The sequence below is a fragment of the Diceros bicornis genome, chromosome 31 (assembly GCF_020826845.1).
Source record: "Diceros bicornis minor isolate mBicDic1 chromosome 31, mDicBic1.mat.cur, whole genome shotgun sequence".
Classification (NCBI taxonomy): Eukaryota; Metazoa; Chordata; class Mammalia; order Perissodactyla; family Rhinocerotidae; genus Diceros; species Diceros bicornis.
The window spans coordinates 883,827-907,290 of NC_080770.1; the positions used below are offsets into that span (position 1 = coordinate 883,827).

At 53.5% G+C, this 23,464-nt stretch overlaps 1 protein-coding gene across 1 annotated transcript in view; it reads right to left on the bottom strand.

The window, feature by feature from the left end:
* Positions 1 to 19,196: 19,196 nt before the first annotated feature.
* MUC2 (mucin 2, oligomeric mucus/gel-forming) overlaps positions 19,197 to 23,464 on the bottom strand; it is a 34,433-nt gene continuing 30,165 nt past the window's right edge. The window contains exons 46-54 of the mRNA XM_058527673.1: positions 22,409 to 22,586; positions 22,010 to 22,114; positions 21,746 to 21,786; positions 21,385 to 21,507; positions 21,187 to 21,282; positions 20,367 to 20,495; positions 20,143 to 20,182; positions 19,706 to 19,832; positions 19,197 to 19,604 (exon numbers count right to left, since the gene is read on the bottom strand). Coding sequence (XP_058383656.1) covers positions 19,376 to 19,604; positions 19,706 to 19,832; positions 20,143 to 20,182; positions 20,367 to 20,495; positions 21,187 to 21,282; positions 21,385 to 21,507; positions 21,746 to 21,786; positions 22,010 to 22,114; positions 22,409 to 22,586 — 1,068 coding nt within the window. The 3' untranslated portion in view covers positions 19,197 to 19,375. The remainder of the gene's footprint in view (positions 19,605 to 19,705; positions 19,833 to 20,142; positions 20,183 to 20,366; positions 20,496 to 21,186; positions 21,283 to 21,384; positions 21,508 to 21,745; positions 21,787 to 22,009; positions 22,115 to 22,408; positions 22,587 to 23,464) is intronic.

Sequence of the window (23,464 nt, forward strand, 5' to 3'; positions counted from 1 at the left end):
CTGGGTGGGGGTCCCAGCAGCCCTTCCTCCAGCCAGACTAGCTGAAGTTGTCTCAGAGGAATGTGGCCCCTCCTTTCTGCACCCCTATCTGGCACAGAGAAGGCCAGACCCTGCCTACCACAGCCCCTCCCCAGAGGCGACCAGCAGGCCGTGGACAGGGGTGACAGACCTGGGTTTCCCGGCCCTTGGGGTCCTTGGGGGATGTCACTCCATGGCCCTCCTTCCCTGTGCCCCGGCCCTTCCGGGCAAACCATGAGGCTGGGCCACCCCCAGAATGACCTGGGGTTCGCTCTGCGCAGGGGACCACCCCCGCTGAGGGATGGCCATTTGCAGGGACAAGTCAAGGTTAGAGCATGACACACACGTCCCCAGTGGCCCTGAACGCATTCCCGCCCAACTGTGCAAGGGCAGAGGAGGTCGACATCGATGGACTGACGGGAGAACGTGCCAATGGGTTGAATGCCCCGGTTGGCAGCTGGTAGCTCACAGTGGATGGAAATGTGGTGGATTCTGGGCTCTGAGAAGTGTTTGTGGTTTTTTAGAAAAGGCAACGCAAACAGAAGTTAGGAAAACTCAAGGACATCCTCCCTGGGAGTCACCATGGGCCACGAGCCCTCTGCCCCCCACGGAGAGGCTCCCCGAGTCTCCACTCCCAGCCAGGTCCAGGCCAGGGGGAAATAGGCCTCGTGGCCCCTCTGGGCTTCCAGGGACAGCTGAGTTCGGCCGACCCACCCAGCCCCTCTGCACACACACGGAGACCCCGCCTCCAGGCCACAGCAAGCTCGGAACTGGGCGTCCACGCTGTGGATGGTGCTTTCCGGCGGTCGGTCCTTGTCAAGCTCGTCTTCTGGAACCCAGGGGGCTGCCACTCAGGGATTCGGCTAAAATGACCAGCCGACACCCCGAACAGAGCCCGTGCTCACGTTGATTCAGAACTTCAGGAGGCGACAGCAGAGCCTAAACCTTCTGAGCACAGAGCTCTGGTCTGAGCCCGTCCAGCCTCAACGCCAGCCCAGCCCCGCTCTCCCTCCAGCCTGTGACCCTGAGCAACATCCCGGCTCACTTCCTCTTCTGGGCTCCCCTGGGCCCTGTTTCCCTCCTCTTTGTGAATGGACCGGGCCTGAGCAGGGCTGCGGAGTCCCCAGGCCCTGGGCCCCCACCGTCTCCCAGAGAGTGGCGTGAGACCCAAGCAAGGCAGGGCTGCTTAGAAAGGACACTGATCGAGGAGGTGTCAGCGTCGTTTGGAGGGAAAGTTCCGGAACTCTAGGGGACCATCCCACCTCGTGGCCCCCACCGTCTTGTCCCCACATTCCCCCAAACAATGGGACGGAGACCACACGGATGCTTCTGTTTGCGTACAGGGCTGGCCCGGCTGCCTTATTTAGTTATGAGATTCATGGGGTTTTAATTAAACCCCACCTAATGAGGCAATTTCTGGTCAGCACCGAGTGGGGCGTGATCTGAGGGACAGAGAGAGACAGACACAAGAGAGACACAGAGAGATGCTGAGACAGAGCCCAAGGCTGGCTCGCTGGGTGGCCGTTGGGTGGTCAGGGCAGCGGCTGCAGCTGGGCAGGGAGGGGCAGCAGGAGGCCGCAAGGCCACAGGCTGGATGAGGGGCTTCCTGCCTCTCTCGGTCTCTCCCGTCATCAGGCTCCTGGGCCGTGGAGGACAGAGGTCAGGGCCAGGGGAAGATCAGTATCTTATTAACAAACAATGATCTGGCCGGGCTGGGCCGCACCAGCGGAATGTGCCCCACCTGCCCCTCCAGGCACCTGGGCTGCGGCTGAAACCCGCAGAGGCTCTTCCTCTCCTCTCGCGGTTCAGGTGAGGGCCCGACAGGAGGGGTCTGTCGAGGGGGCGCAGGTCAAGGGGGTCTGGGGGCCCGGCTCATCCCTCCCTTCTCCTCAAGAAGACCCCGGAGAACCCCCCAAACCACAGGAACAGAGACTCAGACCAGGACATGCGCCTAGGCCCACAACAGCTTCCTCACAACAGCGGGGAGGCCCCCGAGTGTGCACAATGGAGGAAGGGTGAGCAAAATGTGGTCCATCCACACAGGGGTATGTCACTCAGCCCGAGAAATGAGGGAAATCCTGACACTTGCTCCCACCTGGATGAACCTTGAGGACATTATGCTGAGTGAAGTAAGCCAGTCACAGAAGGACAAATCCTGTAGGATTCCACTCATATGAGGTCCCCAGAGTCATCAAATTCACAGAGACGGAAAGGAGAACAATGAGTGCCAGGGCCTGGGAGAGGGGATGGGGATTTAGTGTTTAATGAGGACAGAGTTTCAGTTTGGGTGGATGGAAAGTTCTGGAGATGGATGGTGGTGATGGTTGTACAATATTGTAAATATACTTAACGCCCCTGAACTGCGCACTTAGAAATGGTTAGAATGGTAAATGTTATGTTGTGTTTTTTACCACAAGTAAACATTTTTAAAATTTTTAATGAAGAGGAAAAATATTAAGTAATAACGGAGATACTTTTCCCACGTAAGTTACACGTCAATTAAAGAGAGCAGGAGAGAGAAGTCAACATGATCCTGAGAGAAAGATCAGATCCACCTGGAACTTCTCCGCGCACGCTGCCTACAGGACCATGGAGGGATATTTTTAAAGGGCTGAAAGAAAAGAACTTCAAATTTTATTTTATATCCAGCCAAACTGTCGCTCAGACGTGAGGATGTAAAACCGTCCTCTGGTTCGAGGGCCCTCGGAGAGCTGGCTGCAGGGACCCGTGTAGGGGTCACGTCTGAGGACTCGGGCACCAGGAATGAGACCTGAGATGCTACAAAACACGTGGCATGGCAGGAAGGGTACGTGACACCGCAGGAAAGTTCACCATTGTACTAAAAATACATAGACCAAATGAAAGAAAGAGAGCACGGGTCCACAGTGAGCGGGATCAGAATTCCAGACACAGCGACTCTGAGGCGGGCGGGAGAGTCCAGTGGGCTGCAGACGTGCTGCAGATGTCCACCCATGTGGGTGTGCTCTGCTGTCCTGGGCCCCTCTCCCACCACCTGCCCCATCCCCTGTCTGTGCAGGGGACACGGACCGCCACGTGTCAGCGGGCACCCAACGGGCTCCCTGGGCACCAGAAGAGATGGCAGCCCCATCAGCAGTCAGAGAGCTGTCCCCAACCCAGTGAGGGCCCACAGATTCACAGGTGTGACCAGCACCCTGGGCTCTCCCGGCAAGACCTCCTCCACTTATCAATAAACTATGCCAAGGCTCAGCCACAGGAGGGGAGGACAGAAGTGCTCCCCACCACCGGGCAAACCTCTGTGGCCTGGAGCGTGGCCCACCTCCCGATGGACAGCCCAAAAGGGCGCTGAGGGGCCTGCAGTTTGGCTGGGTTCTGCCATTTGGGTCTGGTCTTGTTTGAGCCCTGATTCCAGGGACAGGAGGCTGCAGTGGGCCCTGGTGTCCTGGTGCAGGAGGTCCCCCAGGCCCCTGTCCCGGGCATCCTTCACACGAGGGTCTTGGACGCCAGCACTGAGCAGGGGGCACTCTGGGGCCCACACTGTAGGGGTTACCCTGGCAAGTTCTCAGCTTAGGTCTGGGGGGCCCTGGACCTCTGGGGGCCCTCAGTCTTCAAGCAAATGTCAGGGGACTCCGTAAACTATAGAGGGGGCAGTGTGGGCAGTGTGGGGACAGGCATCGGAGGGCTTCCCTGGGGAGAGGTCTGGCCGGAGCTCAGGGGCCACCAGGGGGTACAGCTGTCTCTCGGCCCACTGCCCACCCGGCAGAGCTGCAGCCGAGCCCGACCTGCGTCCCCGGGCCTCACCTGGGCGGGAAACGGGAAAACGCTGAACAGCTCACTGACCCTGGACATGCTGACTCACAGCAAGCAGAGGCTTCCTGGCCCTCAGGACAGCCCGGTGACGGCCCAAGATGCGAGGACACTGCTGGCCCCAGGCCACAGGGAGGGGCCCTGGGGCCTCGTTAAACAACCCTGCTGACGCTCGAGGAGACGGAGATGAAAAATTCCCCAAGTATCCTCTGATAAAGCAGGAAGGAAGCAGCTCCATTGCCTCGTGGCAGAAAGACGGCCCATGACCCTGTGAGGCCCGCCCTGGGGCCTGGTTCTGAGGGAAGAGCAGGAATTCGGGGATCAGGGAGTGTGTCTGGCCAGGACCAAGCCGGTACTTTCTGCAACATGACCAGGGCCGGGAGGGCTGTCCCTGGCCCACCAAGAGGAACTGGGCAGGGTCAGATGTGCCAAGCTGGGGTGGCAGGGGCAGCCCTTGGCCTTGTCCCCGTTGTCCCATCCCTCACCCAGCCTGGAGCCAGCATCTCCTGGGGGAGAGCATGGTGGGAGACACTGCCGGTCCCAGCTGTGTGACCCCCAAGGTCACTGACCCATTTCAGCCAGCTTTGCCACCTGTTAAATGAAGGTGACAGTCAACCCCCCTCAAGATTGTCACTCAGATTAAGTTGTTTCCCCAGCAGCGCGGGGCACTGAGCCGGAGACCGCTTCTCCTGTTGTTCCTCCCAGCTTTTCAAGGTGGGGAGCTCTCGGGGCGAACGCCAACATGTGGCTGCCTGAAACCCCACGGCCCTCGCTAAGCCTCCCCTTCTGACCCTCCCTGTGTAGCCTCAGGGTTGATGGTGTGTGTCCCACTCTGCCTCACAGAGTCCCTGCGGCTCAAATGGCAGACATTTACTGTCTCCCAGTCCTGGAGGCTGGACGTCCGAGATCAAGGTGTCTGCAGGGCTGGTTCCTCCTGAGGCCTCTCTCCTTGGCGTGTAGACGGCCGTCTCCTCCCTGTGTCCTCACGTGGTCGTCCCTCTGTGTGTGTCTGTGTACCTATCTCCTCTTCTCATAAGGACACCGGTCACACTGGACTAGGGTCCACTCTAGTGATCTCATTTTACCTTAATCACCTCTTTGAAGACCTTATTTATCTCCAAATACAGTCCCATCTGAGGTGCTGGGGACCAGGACTCCAACATGTGAATTTGAGGGGGACACAGTTGAGCCCACAACACTCTACAGGAACGAAAGCAGAGAAATCGAATCCAAACTCACTCCACTAGGGAGAAAATCCCCCGTCCTCTTCAGGGGCCCGGCAGGTGGGTGCAGCACAGGGAGTGGCCACCGAGGTCCTGAAGGGACGCCATCTGATTTGACACCATCAGCAAACACTGGTGGAGCTTCTCCCCAAGAGTCCACCTGGTGAGTGTGGTTCTCAGAGCCAGTCACACCCGGGCCCCTGCTCTGGCCTCTGGTCACAGGTGTGTGGGCTCAACCTGGTTGGCTCAGGCCAGGGAGGGGCTGACCACGACGTAGACGAGGACCCAGGACCCAAGAGACCATGTGTGCCTTGCCCTGGTGGTTGGGGAGGGGAGGGCTGGGGGCCACACTGGGACGCTGGGCGAGTCCAAGGCCCTGTGCTGCTGCCCACCCACAGTGGCCTGAGGCCTGAGGCTTCCCCTGGGGCATGTTCCCTGTGCCCCATGGCCGCGCAGCTCCAGGACCCCATACTGGTCAGTGCAGCCCACACTCACCACCTCCCATCTCTTTTCCTAAGAATGATTTCAAACACACTGTCAAAAACAGAGAATGATAAAATGGATACCATGTACCCACCACCCAGCTTTAGCTAACATTAGCAAGTTGCCATATCTGTTTCAGATATTTTTCCAATGAGAAATAAAATCTTACGAATAGAGCCGGGGTGCCCCTCCCCAACTCTTCTCCTCACCCACCCCAGAGGTGACAGCTATCCTGAATTCCATGGTTCTCAAAGGTTCTTATAATTTTACTACCTTTGAAGTATGCAAGTAATATATTATCCATCATGTTTCAAATGCATAGAAATGGAACAAGCGTATGCATAAATCTGCAATTTGTTCTTTTTGCTCAATGCTGAGTTTTTCAGTTCATCCATGTTGATGTACACAGTTCTGGTTTAATTGCTGGGTTGTGTTCCACGGAATGAACGTACCCAGGTTTAGTGGCCTGTCTCCCAGTCGGTGGGCACGAAGGCTGTCTCCGGTTTCTCGCTCTCATCTGCGTGAGCGTCTGTGCACACGCCCGCTGCTCCGTGCATCTGCCAGCGCTGGGCGTTGCTGCAGACCTGGTGGTGGTCATGTGGGGTCCTGAGGTCGATTTCACTTGCGACTCCCTCAGTGCCTGGGGTCTCAAGCCTCTTTGCTTGTGGCTTATTTTGTCATTCACGTTTCCTCTGCTGCGACGTGCCTGCTCAGACCTCTCGCCCATCTCGACGTTGTGTGGGTGTGGGCATTCTTCAGATCTCTGGTCCTTATCAGTTGCACACATGGAAATTCTCTTCTTCTGATCTTCCGCCTGTATTTTTACTTTGTTGCATTGTCTTTTTTCCAACAGGATTGTTAAACTGTGGTGCAGTCAAATGTGTCCATCTGGACTTTGAGGGCTCGTGACTTCAGCGACTTGATTAAGAAATCCTTCCTCACCCTGATGTCATAAATATTATGCCTTTATTTTCTCCTGAAGGTTTAAAAGCTTTGCTTTCCAAACAGTATGGAGATTCCTCAAAAAATTAAAAATAGAAATACCTTATGATTCAGCTATCCCACAGCCAGGTATTCATCCAAAGAACTTGAAATCAACAATCCAAAGAGGCTTATGCACCCCTACGTTCATCATAGCATTATTCACTATAGCCAAGAAGAGGAAGCAACCCAAGTGCCCCTCGACTGATGAGTGGATAAAGAAGATGTGGTATATATACACGCTGGAATACTACTCAGCCATAAAAAAAGACAAAAATCATCCCATTTGCAACAACATGGATGGAACTGGAGGGTATTATGTTAAGGGAAATAAACCAGGCAGAGAAAGACAAACACTGTATGATTTCATTCACATGTGGAAGATAAACTAACACAAGGACAGAGAGAACAGTTTGGTGGTTACCAGGGGGAAGGGGGTTGGGGGGCGGGCACAAGGGGTGAAGTGGTGCATTTATATGGTGACTGACAAACAGTAATGTACAACTGGAATCTCACAATGTTATAAACTGTTATGACAGCAATAAAAATATATATATGATCACACAAAGGATCTGAAAGACAATAAACAATTCTGAAAAAGAAGAATTTAAAAAAAGAGAGAGTTTTACTTTCCACATCTAGTTATTTACTCCACTTGGTATCTTATTTTAGTTTGGGGCGTGACGTGGAGATGTAATTTCAATTTCTCGGCGTAGAGAACCACTGTCCCAGCACCGAGTACTGAAGGCCCACTAGCCCTGCGGATGTGAAGGGCCTTCCCACCGCAGGTGCTATCAGAGCGCGGGTCTGTTCCCTCTGTCCCCGGGCCCCACGTCCACGCTGCCTTCCGAGCCGTGAGGGCTGGGGAGACCGGCCTCCTCACCTCGCGCTTCTCTGGAACGCTCGAGGTTCTTCTTGGCTCTTTGCCCTCCGCATGGGCCGTTAGAGCAGCCTGCAGGGCTCCTGAGAACTCCCCTGGGATTGTGAAAGGCGTCTCACTGGATTTACACAGGTGCTCGCAGAGAACTGGCCTTATTTTCCCAAATGAAAGCTCACGCTTCGTGAGCGTGGCCCATCTGCCTCTCCGCTTACTATGACCTCCCTCCCGCCCTTCAGAAATGTGTCGTCATTCTCTCAGAATGGCCTGAGCGTGTCCTGTTTGATTTGTTCTTAGGAATCTACATAGGTTTCGGGGCTGCTGTTAATGACATAATTTTCTATTATATTTTCTTCTTGGCTTTTACTGATGTAAATAAATGCTTGGTTTTGCGCATGTGCTTTTTTCATTAACCTTATATTCAACAGTGTTACTGAACTCTCTAATTGGTCCAAATAACAGAGCCATATGCTCTCTTGGCTTTTCCATCTTGGTAATCATGTTATCTTTAAATCAGGGCAGTTTTCTCTCTTTCCAATCCTGATATTTATTATTTCTTTTTCTTGCTTTATTGCTTTGGCGAGAACCTCCAGAGCGCCAGAGCCTGAAAGCAGCGGCAGCCGGCAGCCTCTGTCTTCCCTGACTTTAGCAGGAATGACTCTACAGCCCCAGCACTCAATCTGCAATTTTTTGGCAGGCACCACTCAACATGCTACGGATGTTTCCTTCTAGTCTTAGCTTGTTTTAAAAAAAAAAAAAATCAAGACGAGCTGGTACTTTTATCAGATGCTTTTTCTGCATCTATTAAGAAGATCCCAGGGTTTTTCTCATCGACCCTGTTGACGTGGAAATCGGTGTTGCTGGCTCCTTGTTCTGTTCACGTAGCGGTTTTGCACGTCCCGGCCCCCGTGGCCGCGAGGAGCCAGGTGGCCATTTATTCAGAGGATGTAGATACAGGGCGGGACCCTCCGCATGACAAATGTGATCTTTGAGACAACAGCCGCTCCATGCCCCTAAGTCCTGGGGTGAGAAGTGGAGCAGGGCACCAGCCAAGCAGTGAAAACGGTGAAGCGTGAATGAGACAGAAACCCGCGTTGTCATAAGCCGCCAAGATCGAGGTCAGGAGGCTCTGTTACCACAACACAGCAGAGCTATCCTGACTCTACGTGAGTGGATTTTCTGTTGTTGAACCATCTTTGAATTCCTGGACACACCCTCCCTGCATACGATGGTTGGGATATTGGGGTGGTGGGGGGACGTCATTCCCTGCAGCAGCTCCCCACCTGACTGCTTGAACCAATTGAAAAGCAAGCAGAGGGTGTTGGTGCATGCAGGGCCAAGCCTAGTTTTGTAAATTATAAATTCTAGGCTGGAGGCCGTGGATTATGTCTGTGGGTAAGTATGCTTCCTAACCCTGACACCGAGAATTAAACAGACAACGCTCCACTCGCCAGCAGTGCTGGACCTGGACAAGCCCCACTCCTGGAGAAGCGGAGGACAGGGATGCTCTGAGGTTAGCTCAGCCTAGAGGAAGGGAGAGAGAAGAGCTTGGAAACACAAGCCTTGTTCCTTTTTCCAAATTTTGGAAAGTCACCATATACTCCCTGAGGTGGAGTCCATAAAGTGTGGAGGGGCAGGAGCGTTGTGCTGAGGGGACCAGCTCCACACAGAAAGAGGAAAGTGCTCACACCACGATGCCTTCCTATTTCCACTTCTCAATTTGCCGTGCTGATGTACTCCTCAGCGTGTCTGCATGTGTTAGTGAGTGACATTTGTCTACAACGTTCTTTCCTTGGGCTGCTCTTGGGTGATTTTGGTATCATGGTTGTTCCAGTTTCAGAAATGAGATGGCTAAGCTCTCCCACGTTTTCTGCCATCTGGCGTAGTCTGTGACATAATGTGGTCAAAGCCCCCATTGTCCACACCCTTGTGTCCTGTCCTCGCTGATCTGGGCTTGGCCGTGTACATAGCTTGTTATGGTCACTGGAACAGCAGCAGATGTGACACAAGTGGAGGCATGATAAGTGCCTGAGCTCTGGGGCCTGTCCTCTCAAAAAGAGTGTGACTGCCGTGCAAACAGCTGCCTTCTTCTGGAGAAGGAGAGGACCTGTGGAGAGAGGCGTCAACGATCCAAGCCTCTCCAGCCAAGGTCAGCCCTGCAGACCCACCGGCCGACAGACCACAGACACGTGATAAGCCAGCCCAGACTGCAAACTGCGGAATCACGAGCTAAATAAATGATAGTATTTTAAGCAACCATCAGCAGGTTCTTTTTTTTAAAATCAAAGTATTATTTGTATACAATAAAACACATCATTTTAAGTGCACAGTCTGTTAAATTTTGGTAATTGTTTGCAATCATGTACCTACCACCACAGTCAAGATAAAGAAACTCAAAAGCTTGTTTGTGACATTTTGCAGCCGGTCCCTTCTCCATTCCTGGTCCCAGGAAACCCCTGATCTGCCTTCTGTTCCCCCATTTTGTCATTGTCAGAACTTCCTCGTATGGACTCGTGCCGTCTTTTAGGTCTAATTGCTTTCAGTTAACATAATGCTTCTGAGATTCATCCGTGCTGCGTGTATCAGAATTGTTCATTTTCGTGGTAGAATAGTATTTCATTGTGTGGATTTTTTTCAATTTGTCTGTCCATTCTCCAGTGGATGGACGTTTAGACAGGTTCTAGTTTCAGAAATTTTGAATAATGCTGCCTCAAACATTCACACACATGTCTTCGTGTGTCCAGACGTGTGTCCCTGTCTTGGGTAAACTCCTGAGAGGAAATGCTGGGTCGTAGAGTGCGTATACATCTAACCTCGTAAGATCTTGTTTTTCAAAGTGGCTGTGCAATTTCACATTCCTTCCGGCGACGTAGGGGAGCTCCCGTTGCCCCACATTCTCGCCAGCACTTGGTGCTGTCCATGTGTGGACACTTGCATCTCTGTGTGGTCTGAATGTGCATGTATTGGATGACCAGTAATGTTGAACATCCTTCCATATGCTTCCTGGACAGTTGTAGATCATAGTTTGTGAGGAATCCTATAAATCTTTTGCCCATTTTTAATTGAATTGCTTAGCATTATTATTGAGTTGTAAGAGTTCTTTGTGTATTCTGGATATAAGCTCCTTTTCAGATATATGTTTTGCAAAATTTTCTCTCAGACTGTGGCTTACCATTTTGGTAACTATTTGTTTCAACGGGGGAAAATATTAATCTTAATGAAGTCGATTGTATTGGGTTTTTTCTTTTACATTTTGTGCTTTTTGTGTCTAGTTTAAGACATCTTTACCTATCCCAATGTCATAAATATTTTCTTCTATATTTCTTCTAGAAGTTTAATAGTTTGGCTCTTGCATTTGGGTGTATGATTTTTGCGTACAGTGTTAGCTAAGGGTCGAGTTCATTTCTTTTCCATACAGATAGACAGTCATTCCGGCATTATTTGTTAAAAAGACTACCTTTATCGTGTTAATTACCTTGGCACCTTTGTTGAAAATCAATTCACCATAAAAGTATTGATCTATTCCTGGACTCTCTCTTCTGTTGCATTGACTAATATGTCTATCTTTATGCCAATAGTACACTATTAATTATACGTATACTATGTCTTTATAATAGTATAATCAACTTAATATAGATAATATAATATATATTATATCTATATAATATATATTATATCTATATAATATATAACTATATCTATATAACATTTTCCTGAAATCAGGTAATGTTAGCCCTCCAACTTTGTCTTTGTTATTCGAAATTGTTTTGTCTATATTAGGTCATTTGCCTTTTCATATGAATTTTAAAATCACGTTGTCAATTTCTTCAAAAAGGACTATTAGAAATTAGATCGGTGTTGCATTGAATCTTCAGATAAATTTCGGGAGGACAGCCATGTTCCCAATATTACATCTTCCCAACCATGAGCATGGATAGGTCTCCATTTTCTTCAGCCTTTAAATTTTGGTTTGTAATATTTTGTAGCTTTTGTGTACACATCTTGTACTTAACAAAAGTACAACTTTTGTTAAACTTATTCCTAAGTAATTCATATGTTGCTATTGTAAATGGAGTTGTTTTCTTTAATTTCACTTCTAATTGAGCATTTCTACTATACAGAAATGCCAGTGTTTTTTGTACATTGACCTTATATCTCTCAATATTGGTAAATTCACTTTTTCTTTCTAGTAGATACTTTGTAGGTTCCTTAAGGATCTACATACATAAGTATATCATCTGCAAATAGAGATAGTTGCATCTTCCCAGTCTGAATGTATTTGTTTCTTTTTCTTGTTTTACTGCACTGGCGGGGTCCCCCAGGCCACTGCTGACAGAAGTGCTGCGAGCAAATGTCCCGCTCCCCTCCCTGGTCTTGGAATAGCCTTTTGCCACTGTGTGTGATGTTAGTTTCAGGGTTTTTGTAAATGTCCCTAATCAGCTTAAAGATATTCCCTTTTACTCCTAGCTTGTTGAGAGCTTTTACCATTAAAGAGTTATGATTTTTTTCAAATGCTTTTTCTGCATGTGATGGTTTTTCTCCTTTATTTTATGAACATGGTGAATTACATTGATCGATTTTTATATGTTAAACCAGTCTTGCGTTCTCAGGGTCAGCCTTACTTGGTCATGATGTATTAGCCTGTGTATATATATCATTGGATTCGACTTGCTAATTTTTGTTATGGATTTTTGTGTCCATTTTCATGAGAGGAATTGATCTTGTTACGTCTTTGGGCATAAATACAAGCCCCATAGAAGGAGTTAAGGGTTCTCTCCTCATTTATTTTCTGAAAGAGTTTATATAAGATTGGTATTATTTCTCCTTTAAATGTCTGACAGAAGTCAACAGCAAAGCCATCTGCCTGGAGTTTTCTTTGTGGGAAGGATTTAAATTATGAAGTAGGTTTTTAAAGTTGATATAGGCTGTTCAAGTTTCAATTTCTTTTGAGCAAGTTTTGTTAATGTGCTGCCTTCAAGAAATGTGTCTACTTCATCTGTTATTGAATTTATTGGCATAAAGTTGTTCATAATATTCCCTTACTGTCTTTATAATGTCTGTAGGATTCGTAGTTATGTCTTTTTTCCTCTTGATATTAATCACTAATGTCTTTGCCCTTTTTTTCATGATCACTTTGCTGGAGGTTTGTCAGTTTTATTTTTAATTTCTTCAAATAGCCACTTTTTGTTTTATCAATTATATCTATTGGGTTTTTGTTGTAGTTGCTTCTTTCATTTTAAATTTTATTTATTTATGCTTTTATCTTTGGTATTTGTTTCTTTCTGTTTGCTTTCAGTTTTGTTTTCTCTTCTTTTATGAGATTATTAAGGCAGAAGTTTAGATCAGTGATTAGAGAACTTCATTTTTGCTAATATAAAAACCAAATGCATAAATGTCCACCTGAGAAATGCTTTAACTGCATTCCATGATTTTTTGATATGTTTTGTTTTCATTTTTATTCCATTTAAAATATTTCCTAATTTCTCTTATGGCATCCTCTGTGATTCATGAGTTAGAAGAGTGTGTCTTAATTTCCAAATATTGGAATTTTCCAGATATCTCTCTGTTGTTGATTTTTAGTTTAATTCCATTGTGGTTACCTAACACACTTTGTATGATTTTTACCTTTTTTTTTTTAAAGGTTTTATTTATTTATTTTTCCCCCCAAAGCCCCAGTAGATAGTTGTATGTCATAGCTGCACATCCCTTCAGTTCCTGTATGTGGGACTCGGCCTCGGGATGGACGGAGAAGTGGTGCCTCGGTGCGCGCCCGGGATCCGAACCCCGGCCACCAGCATCGGAGCGCACGCACTTAACCACCAAGCCACGGGGCCGGCCCATGATTTTTACCTTTTTAAATATGTTGAGTTTTTGTGAGCAGAACACGGTCCATCTTTGGGAATGTTCCACGTGCACTTGAAAAGAATGCGTATTCTGCTGTTGTCAGGTGGAACATTCTATGTCAATCAGATCAAGTTAGTTTATAGTATTTTTTTTAGGTCTTCTAGGTCCTTATTGATTTTTCTCTTTATTTCTTTTATTCGTTACTCAGAGAAAAGTGTTGAAGTTTCCAACTACATTTGGATTTGTGTTTCTCTTTTCATTTCCACCAGTTTGTGCTTCCTGGATTTTGCATCTCTTTTGTTAGGTACATACACATTTAGGATTGTTCTTTTTTCTTGTTGAGTTGACGCCTTTATTATTATATAACGTCCCTGGTAATAGTCCTTGCTCTGAAACCTAATTTGTCTGATAACATAGCCACTCCAGCTTTCTCTTGATTTGTGTTAGCATGGTAAATCTTTCCCCGTCCTTTTGTTTTTAACCTGTGTATGTCTTAATATTTAAAGTGAGATTCTTGTAGACAGCATATAAATTGTCATGCTTTTTTATCCACTCTGATTATCTCTGTCTTTTAATTAAGTGTTTATACCATATACATTAAATGTAATTATTGACATAGTTGGATTTTAACCTACCATCTTGTTGTTGTTTTATATTTGTTCCACTGTTCTTTGCTCCTTTTTTCCTCTTTTTCTGCCTTTTTTTGTTTAATTGAATATTTTTTATTATTCTAGTTTATCTCCACCGTTGGCTTATTAATTATACCTCTTTTAAACAGAGTTTTAGTATTTGCACTACAGCTTACAATGTAGATCTGTAATTTATCATAATGTACTTTCAAATAAGATGCTGCTTCACTTACAGTGTGAGAGCACCGTGGCCATGCACCCCCAGGTCCTCCTTCCCGCCCTGGAAGTTTACCTCCACATAGATTAGAACCCCCATGACACATTGTTACCATTTTTCTTTACATGGTTAATTTCTAGAATGGCTAAGAAACCAGTGTCTTACAGTTGCCTTCATTTTTACCATTTTCAGAGGCCTTTATTTCTTTGTTTAGATCCAAATTTTTGTCTGGGATCATACTCCTTCTGCCTGAAAAACTTCTCCTCTTGCTGTTGTCCACACTCGGCCTTCAGCAGTTCATTAAACTTTGCAGCAGCTCGTTTCTTTGCTCGCCCCCTGGGTTCTGTGCAGCTGAGACAGCCCCACCTCTCCGTGGTGGGGGGTCCTCGTATTTCAGGCAGCCTGGTGGCCCTGCAACCTCAGCCTTGGATGGGTTCAGGGAAAGCTGTGTGTTTTAGCTCATCTGGGTTTTTCTCATTGTTAGGGTGGGAGCGGCTCTCTTTCCAGCTTATTAAGTCTTGTGTCAAATATGTTGTGTCTAGGACACAGCAAGCGCTTTAGATCTGTGGATAATATTTCTCCTCAGTTCGGGAAAATTCCTTCATCCGGCTCATGTGTAAGGGGGTCATGATTCTCGGTGGGGTTCCTGGTCCTGGTGGACCTGGCAAGAGTGAGGCGTGGCTTCTGACAGGGTCTGTGGAAATGTCTGGGATGGAGAGGGGAGGAGCCCAATGGTGTGTGTTAGCCCATTTCACAGATGGCAAATTTGAGGCTCCCAGAGTTACTCTGCAGGGTCACAAGCCTGGGGGAGGTGAGATGGGCCTCGCTCTGTCCTGGGGGGGTGTTTAGAGAGCCGATCGAGAGCACATTCTAGCAGAAATGACATTGGACTCATTTCCAATTTAAGACACTGGCAAATGCTCCCCCAGGAAAGGGAGGTGTGGAGGCAGCATGAGTGGAAGTGGGGTCCCCTGAGAGCGGAACAGCCCTCCCCAGTCCCCTACCCACCTACATAAGACCACTGCTCAGGGAAGGCTCTTTTCTGGGTATCCATAGAGCCCCTGTGATTGAGGGCCAGACAGTGCGGACCGGGGTTCCCCTAATCTGCAGTGTCCGGCAGAGCCCAGAAGGAGTCTCACCAGGATCTGGACAGCACCTGCCATGACAGAGGGGTGACCAGAAGGCCCCTTCCTTCTCTGGGCTCAGGTGGGAGTCCTGGCTCTTCGGCCTTCCCCTATGGTGAGGGGCAAGCACCTGGGGGGTGAACACAACCACCAGGAGGCCTCGGTAGGCAGCAGGCCAGTCACTCTCCATTGGTTGTTATCGTCACAATTCCATTGCCAAGTAAGGGGCTGGGAGGGTGTCCCCAGGCCCCCAGCCAGACCAAGCCTGCTGGCATAGCAGGAGCCTGAGCTGGGGCCACTGGGGCCATGGGGACCTCTGGAGGCCACGCCAGGTCCACAAGGACCAGCTCCTGAGAGTGTCCACCCTTGCTGAGCCCGTGCAGGGAGGGTGAATGCAGGACCCACTGCCCTGGACACATGTGGGCCAGCCGGCATCCCCAGGGGCCAGGCATAACTGAGCTACAGAACTGTGAGGCATGCTCCTAACCTGGGGGGTGCTTCAGGGAAGGGGGGGCCAGTCTGAGTGCAGCCAAGCACAGGCCATGGCCTTGAACACCCCCTCGGTGTCCTGGGTGGCCAGCACTTTATTCCAGGCCTGTCCTCCAGGGCACCCTCGGGCAGCAGTGGGGACCATGTGGCCCAGCATCTGAGCCCATGGGAGCAGCTGCCCACCTAGCTGGCTCACTCCTTGCCTCCTCTGCCCTGAGGGCACCCATGGCCAGGGGACAACCCGCAGTAGGGGGCCAGGAGAAGCAGTCAGCCCCTGCCCCAGGTCCTGCGTCTCCAGGGAGCCCCAGGAGGACACAGCTCAGGGCTGAGCCAGGTGAGGGAGAGGAGGGAGCTGGAGACAGAGTGGGGCCACATCGTGAAGGGACCTCCTCCCTCGCTGCCCCTCACCCCTCCTCCCCCTGCACCGCCACCTGCCCCTCTGGTTCTGGGCAGAGAGAACCCAAGAGGACGATCCTGGTGGACCGCGGGGCGGGGACTGTTTCAGGGAAGGGCTGGACAGCGCCTGCTCTGCTGAGAAGCCCCTGCCATGCCGGGTCCCCTAGACTCGCAATGGGGAACATCTGAGGCCTGTTCCCTGTCGTTAGCTGTGACTGGGACGCTGGGGGGTTGGGGACAGTGACGTAGACAAGGTAGAGGCCGCTCTGCCTTGGGTCAGAGGGGAGATCAGCACCTCCAGCTGGCCCCAGGGGTGTCAGTGGGAAGGTGGGACTTGGCCCAGGGAACGAGAGACAAAGGTGGGGGTGCCCGGGACCAGGGAGCAGGAAACTACCTTGTCACCCCAGGTTCGCATCCCCTGGCGGTGTGGCCTCGACCCTGGAGTCTCCAGGGGGACCCCTCCCCAGCTGGAAACCAGGCCTGGGGCAGATGAGGAACACGTGTGGAGCAGACAGGGCCTGGAGGGTATCCTCAGGACCAGATGCCTTGGTGGTCCTGAGGGAGTGGGCCAGGAGGTGTGTGGGGGAGAGGAAGAGTGTGGAGGGGCGTGGAGGGGAGAGGCGTGGAGGACAGGGGGTGGGGCCAAGGGGGTCACTCCCTGAGCAGAGGGCAGGGTCACTGCCCACTGCACAGGTGTCCTGGGCAGACCCCTCGGAGCCCTCATCTAAAACGTTGGGGCCGGAATGGGTGGTCCATGAGAAGCAAAGAAGGAAACCTCCGGGACAGTCCTCCGGGTCAGATCATTCATTCATTCGCTCCATCATTTGTTCACGAGCACTGTGGTGGCCTGCTCTGTGCCGGGCACCCGGGGCTAGTGCCCACCGTGTCCTCGGGGAAGAGAGGGGCAGCAGCCTCAGTGACCTTCTGCCTGTGCTCATCAAACTATTTTTAAGCCAAAAGCCTCCTTCCAAAGAGAACATCATGGAAACATGTGAAACATGTCAGAGAGAAACCCAGGGCCGCTCTGTCTACATCAGGGGCTCTGGGGGCGCAGCACGGAGGGAGCAAGCAGGCCGCCCCTCGCTGCCCCGGTCACCCCGAGCCCCCGCCTCACAGCTGCAGAGCCGGGAGGAGAGGAGGACGCTGGCCAGAGCCTGACTCTTCTGCCTGAGTGGGCACAGGGCACACCCGCGCCCCCAGCCTGCAGGTCACCCTGCCTGTGCTTGGGCTGCTGGACCCCGAAGGGCACAGGCAGGTGGAGCAGAAGTGACACGTCACCAGGATGGGCCAGGACGCAGCTCCACGCCAACGCAACATGCCACACGCTACGGGAAAGGAGCTTACTGCCCTCATGGGGAGGGGACATAGAAACAGCTGAGAGCCGTGGGGTGGGCACGCTGACGACTCTACTGAGGGGCTGGTTCTGAGCACCCAGGACCCCCACCTGGCCGCACAGCAGAGGCGGGCAGCCCCCTGTCCCCTCAGCAAACCTGCTGCTCTAGGAGGGGCTTGGTGGCTCCAAGGCCAGCCCAGGCCAGCTGACCGCCTAGGAAGTCCACAGGTCTGGGCCGGGGATAGTAGAGCTCCTGAGATCACCAGAGGGGGCTGGGTGGGAGCTTCTGAGGCCCTCTCAGGCCAGTGGGGACATTGGACAGACCCCCTAGCAGGTCCCAGGAGCCAGGGTGGTGCTGATGTGCTGGCACGTCCTAACCGGCCATCAGAACCTTCCTCAGTGTCAGGTGGGGCTCGGGGGGGAGGGGGTTAGGTGAGGAGGGGTCAGCTGAGGGGACAGCAGTGGTCTCAGCCCAGCCCCTCAGGAGGCGCTGAATGGAGAGGAAGAAGAGGGTTCTGAGTCTGACCTGGAGAAAGCCCTGGATGCCCCCCAGCAGCTGTGAGGCCGGGGCAAGTGCCCACCCTCTGCTTCTAAATGGACATCTCCATTTAGTCAGGCGTAAGATGCAGCAGAGCGTCGTGAGAGAGGACCAGACGTGGGCTGCGGGGGGACATGGGCACCCTCCCCTTAGGCCGCCAAGGACGCTCACAGGTTGGATTACTGCACACGGGGGTCCTTGGCCCAGGGACCCAGGGATCCCGCCCCCTCACCACTGGTCAGGCTGGAGGTCTGCCACCTCGAGAGAGGAGACACCTGGCTGCTCTCCCAACCCTGTAAGTTCCTGCTCTGGGCCCAGAGGCCGCCAGCCTCGCTCTCTGTGGTCAATGGACTAGAAGAGTCCTTCCCCCTGGATTCCTGTTCTGGCGGCTCAGCCGGTTCACAAAGCCCCAGACGGGCAGCTCTCCAAACACATGTGGGCAGGGGTGTTCATGGACACACACCCACGTGCACACATGCACACACACGGGACTGGCTTCCCACCTGGGTCCACAGAGCGACCAGAACTTCTGCAAGCTGGTCTGGAGGTTCTGACGGCTCTGCCAGCAGCTTCACAGCAGCCCGGAAGGACCCGGGAGGTCACTTTTTGCAGCAGGAGCTGACATGCTGCCCCCTGATTCGTGGACTGAGACCTTCCCTATTTTTCCCAGTGTAGAGACCCAGGGTGAGGTGCATATCACACACTCACATGCACACATACACACAAACACAGGTGCACATGCGTGCTCATGCTCACTCACACATGTGTACACACAAACGCAGGTGCACATACATGCTCATGCTTCCTCACACACATGCACACACACAGTCTTGCCCAGAGCTATCAGGCCCCTCAGGGTGAGACAAAGGCCTCACCAGGGGAAGCCCTGGAAACCGCTGTGAAAGGAACCTGAGTCCTTTTTCACAATTTCAGGGTCGGGAGGCTTCCTGGAAAGGGGCCACCTACATCCTGATGGCCCCATGAGGGCTTTGCACATGCGGAGAGAAGGACAGCGCGGGACAGGGCATTCTGGGGGGAGCCCTAGAGAGGGTAGTCTCATGGTTGCATTTTGTACAAGTTTGCCAATGTTCACGGTGTCCCCCGTGTGCTGTGTGCAGAGCCTGGTGACCAGACCCAAGGAGGGCTGAGAGGTCCCCTCTGGACAGTGTTGAACCACTCGTCCGTCACGAAGCAGCCGGACCTCGGCCCATGCACGGCGGCCCACCCAGACCCCTCGGCACCATCTGAAGCACACCAGCACAGCATCTCTGCCCAAATTTATTTGGGAAAGCAAAGAAGTGAACAAAGGCTCGGAAAATAAATATCCGCAGAGAGGAAGCCAGCGCAGGAGGTGAGGAAGCTCAGAGGCTCAGCGGGACGCTGCGGAGGACGGTGGGGAGCGGGGCCTGGGCGGCATGCCCACCCTGCTCGCCCGCTTCACGGACCCAGGGCCCTGGGGGTGGAGCGCCTGTGGCGGCGAGAGGCACTGTTCTCGGTGGGCAGGAGCTCGCATGTGGTGTCCTGGCAGCGGCAGCTCTCGATGTGGGTGTAGGTGTAGTTCAGCGAGCTGCCGTGGGCGCAGTCCAGCATCACCTTCCGCTGGCTGGTGCGCTCTTCCTTGCAGCAGCTGCACCTGTGGTCCAGCGCCTGGGCCTCGGCGGAGTACCTGGGGGAGGGCCGCCGTGAAGGGCCACTCCCTCCCGGGGTGGGGCAGCCTCCCCCCCCCCCGCTGCCCCCCACCGGGGCCCCTCAGGGCCTGGGACTCACATGGCGAAGGTCCCGCAGGAGCCGGAGCAGTAATTCATGGTGACCAACTTGGTGCAGCCGCTGTGTGAAATCCTCTTGGTGATGGGGATGGTGGAACAGTGGGCCCTGGTCTCATTGCGGGGGATGCCTGGAGGGGAGGGAGGTGGAGGCTCTGGGGTGGGGTCTCCACACCTCAGGGGGGGCCCTCAGGTCTCCCTCACTGCTTCCTCTCCCTCCCCAAGCGCACATCGCCTGGCCCTCTGCCGCCATCTAGCGAGCTGGGCGCCCCCCGCTGATGCCCTCAAACTCATCGCCCGGCTGAGGGGGCACAGACGGGACAGGGCTCCCGGGGCACGGTCCCCTTACACCCTCCTCCCCTCAAGGGGACCTGGGTGGAGCCCACCCACCAGGCCGCACCTCAGGCCCCGGGAACCGCCCACTCGCTGGCCTGTACTCACATGTCTTGCAGCAGCCGTTGGGCGTGAGTGTGATAGAACCCTGGAGGAAAAGAGAATGAGTCTGTGCCCCTAGACATTCCCCCAACGGTGAGTGCCCCCCAGCCACAGGGGCCCAGGGCCAGAGACCCCTGTCCTGGCACTGGGGCTTTAGCCCTCTGGGAACATCGGGGACCCCCACTCCTGGGAGAGCACACACAGGCAGCACCCCCGATGGGCTCGCTCACCGGGAGGCAGATACTGGGGTCAAAGTCAGGGCAGGTGATGTCGGAGAGGGAAGAGATGAGATGGTTGTTGATTTTAACACAGCTTAAGAAGGTGCAGTTGTTGGTGGGGTCCTGCTTTATCTCCCCGGGCTGTGGGGCAGAGGACAGTCTGGTGAGGGCCACCCTCAGAGCCCACCCAGAAAGACACACTGGAAACACCCAGCAGATCCCAACTACCCAGCCAAGTGCAGCTTCTCGGGCAAGAGGCCCAGCCTGCAGGCCCAGAGCCACGGGGCAGGTGACACCCAGGAGGGGCCTAGGGGCAGCCCCAGCCTGTAGTCCACAGACGTATCCCTGTGCTGACCCCTGGAACTCTCGGATGTGACCTTATTTGGAAAAAGGGTCTTTGCAGCTGTAATTAAGTTAAGATCTCGAGAGGAGATCATCCTAGATTACTGGAGGGGGCCCTAAATCCAATGACAAGTGTCCTTATAAGACAGAGAGGAAAGGGTCATGTGATAACAGACAGCGCCTGGAGTGATGTGGCCACAAGCCCAGGAAGGCCTGGAGCCCAGAAGCTGGAAGAGGCAGGAAGGATCCTCCCCGAGTCTGGGAGGAGCGTGGCCGGGCCCACACCTGGATGTCAGACTCTGGCCTCCAGGACAGGCAGGAGAATCACACCTGCTGTTTCAGCCCCCAGTCTGTGGTCACTTGTTACAGCCACCCCAGGACACTTTACGGAGGACTCAGCCAGGGGCTGTTGCAGTTGCCCTAGTCTTGCCCTCGGCCCTAGGCCGGCCCTGCCGCGGGGCAGGCGGGCCGTGAGCAGGGGCTCCCGCACCTTCAGAATGTACTGGATGTTGTGCCGGTTGATGATGCAGTGGGTCTGCTCACACTTCATGCAGCACTCCCCAGGGGCCTCCACGAGCTCGTAGCCCTAGGAGAGAGACACGGGGCTCGGGTCAGCGACGGAAGGAGGACAGGAGAGCCGTTAGGGCCAGACTCCGCTCCCGGGAGGGAAGGGGCGGGGGCGGCTTACAGGGATGCAGGACGTGCTACAGGGCACGTGGGTGCAGGAGATGACGTTGAGCTGTGTGGTGCTGTTGCTGCTGGTGGTGCAGATGCAGCTCTGGCACTTGGAGGAATAAACTGGAGAACCAGGCTTAGGGCGGGCACAGGGAGGGGCCCGTGAGGCCGGGCCACCTCCGCGCCTCCCTCCCTCCCGCCCTGGAAGGCGCCCGGTGGTGCGAGAGAGGAGCCGGGTGCCCCGAGCCTGACTCACACAAGGGAGCCCCCAGAGTGGGCCCTCACCAGCACCCCGGCCAGCCAAGAGCCTGCCCAGGACCCCACCCCGTCCTTCCCCCGGCCTCCGCCTCCCCGCAGCCCAGCCCAGGGCTCACCTGGTACTCAGCATTCCCGATAACACACACGCCTTTGGGCACTTGGGAGAAAGAACAAGGGCAGGAGTCAGACTGCCCTGCCCGCCCCCATGGCCGCCACACAGCCGGTGGAGGGGGCAGGTGCTCAGGGCCAGGGTGGGTGCGTCGGCCATGCAGAATCTGAGGTCCCCAGGAGGGAGCCACCTCACCCCACTGCCTCGCTCAAGACGCGGCCAGCCCCAGCCCGGGGGCCTCCCCTGCCCCTCGCCCCCGGGCCCCACTTACCGCAAGAGTACGAGGGGCAGCACCTTCCGGCTACCATCTCGCTCTTCAACTCAAATCCCAGAGAGCATGTGGGAGGGTTCTCCTTGCACAGGCTGGCATTGCACTCTGAAGAGAAGAAGGAGACGCGGTAACAGGACTGCTCCTCGAAGGCAGAGCCCCGCCACCTCCTGCGGCGCAGGGTCGGGCCTGGGGCCTCTGTGGGTCCTGCAGCAGGCACGCCAGGCCCGAGCGCAGCAGCCTCCTCAACGCCCACAGGTGGACACACCCTGCGGCCTCAGCTCCAGCAGGCCCCGAGGTCGCTGCTGCCTAGCTCCCCAAGGAGTGAAAATGCGCGGGGACTTGCTCAGGGACTCCAGGCGCCCCAGCCCGCAACCCCCCACCCCCCTGGCATGGCCTTACTGCAGGAGGTAACGTGGCAGCAGGTGTCAGCGGGGTCAACCTCCGTGACCAGGTAGGTGCCATCCTCCTCGCACTGAGAGAGGGGCTTCTGGCGACATGTCTTAGGCTGGCAGATGATGCCTCTTCCGCCCTCCAGGCAGACGCAGTCCTTGCAGTCGAACTCGAAGTGCTCCCCAAACTGCAGGAGGAAGGGGGTGAGCAGGGAGGAGAGCGGGCGGCCGCCTCGCTCCACGCTGGGAGAAGGCCGTGCTGACGCCAGGGAGAAGGCTGCGCGGGGCAGCCCGCTGAGGGGCCCTGTGGGAAAACCTGTGCCCCCCAACCTCCGAGCACACTGGGCGGGTTCTGGTCGAGGACAGAGGCCCTCATTCAGGGCCAGGCCACTAACATCGCGACTGTGACCTGCTCACCAGCATTTGCCTACACCACGTGTGCCTGGCTCGGGGCAGACGCACCATGCGTGTCTACAGGGTTTGTGTAGAATAGAGCTAAGAAATCAACCAAGGGTGGGCAACACGACACTGCAGTGGCTAGGACATCATCTCAGGTCCAGACAGAGCATCGCATGACCAATGGGTGGGTGGTGTAGACGAGTGGAGGATGTGTGGGTGGATGGATGGGTGGATAGAAGGATGGAGGGACAGACAGAGGGATGGAGGAATGGAGGGACAGACAGAGGGATGGAGGAATAGAAGGATGGAGGGATGGATGGAGGGAGGGAGGAATGGAGGAACAGATGGATGGATAGAGGAACAGACAGAGAGACAGGGATGGATGAAGGGACAGATGGATGGAGGGATAGAGGGAAAGACCGAGGGATGGACGGATGTAGGGACAGAGAGACAGAAGGATGGAGGGACGGAAGGACAGAGGGACAGACGGATGGAGGGACAGACAGAGCGACAGAGGGATGGAGGGATGGATGGAGCGAGGGGCAGAGGAACAGATCAATGAGTGGCTGGATATCCCTGCTAGCTCGGCCTTCTCAATTTAAATGACTCATTACTCAATATTGACTTCCAGGTTCTCATGTCCAACCCACCCCACCCCACAAAATTC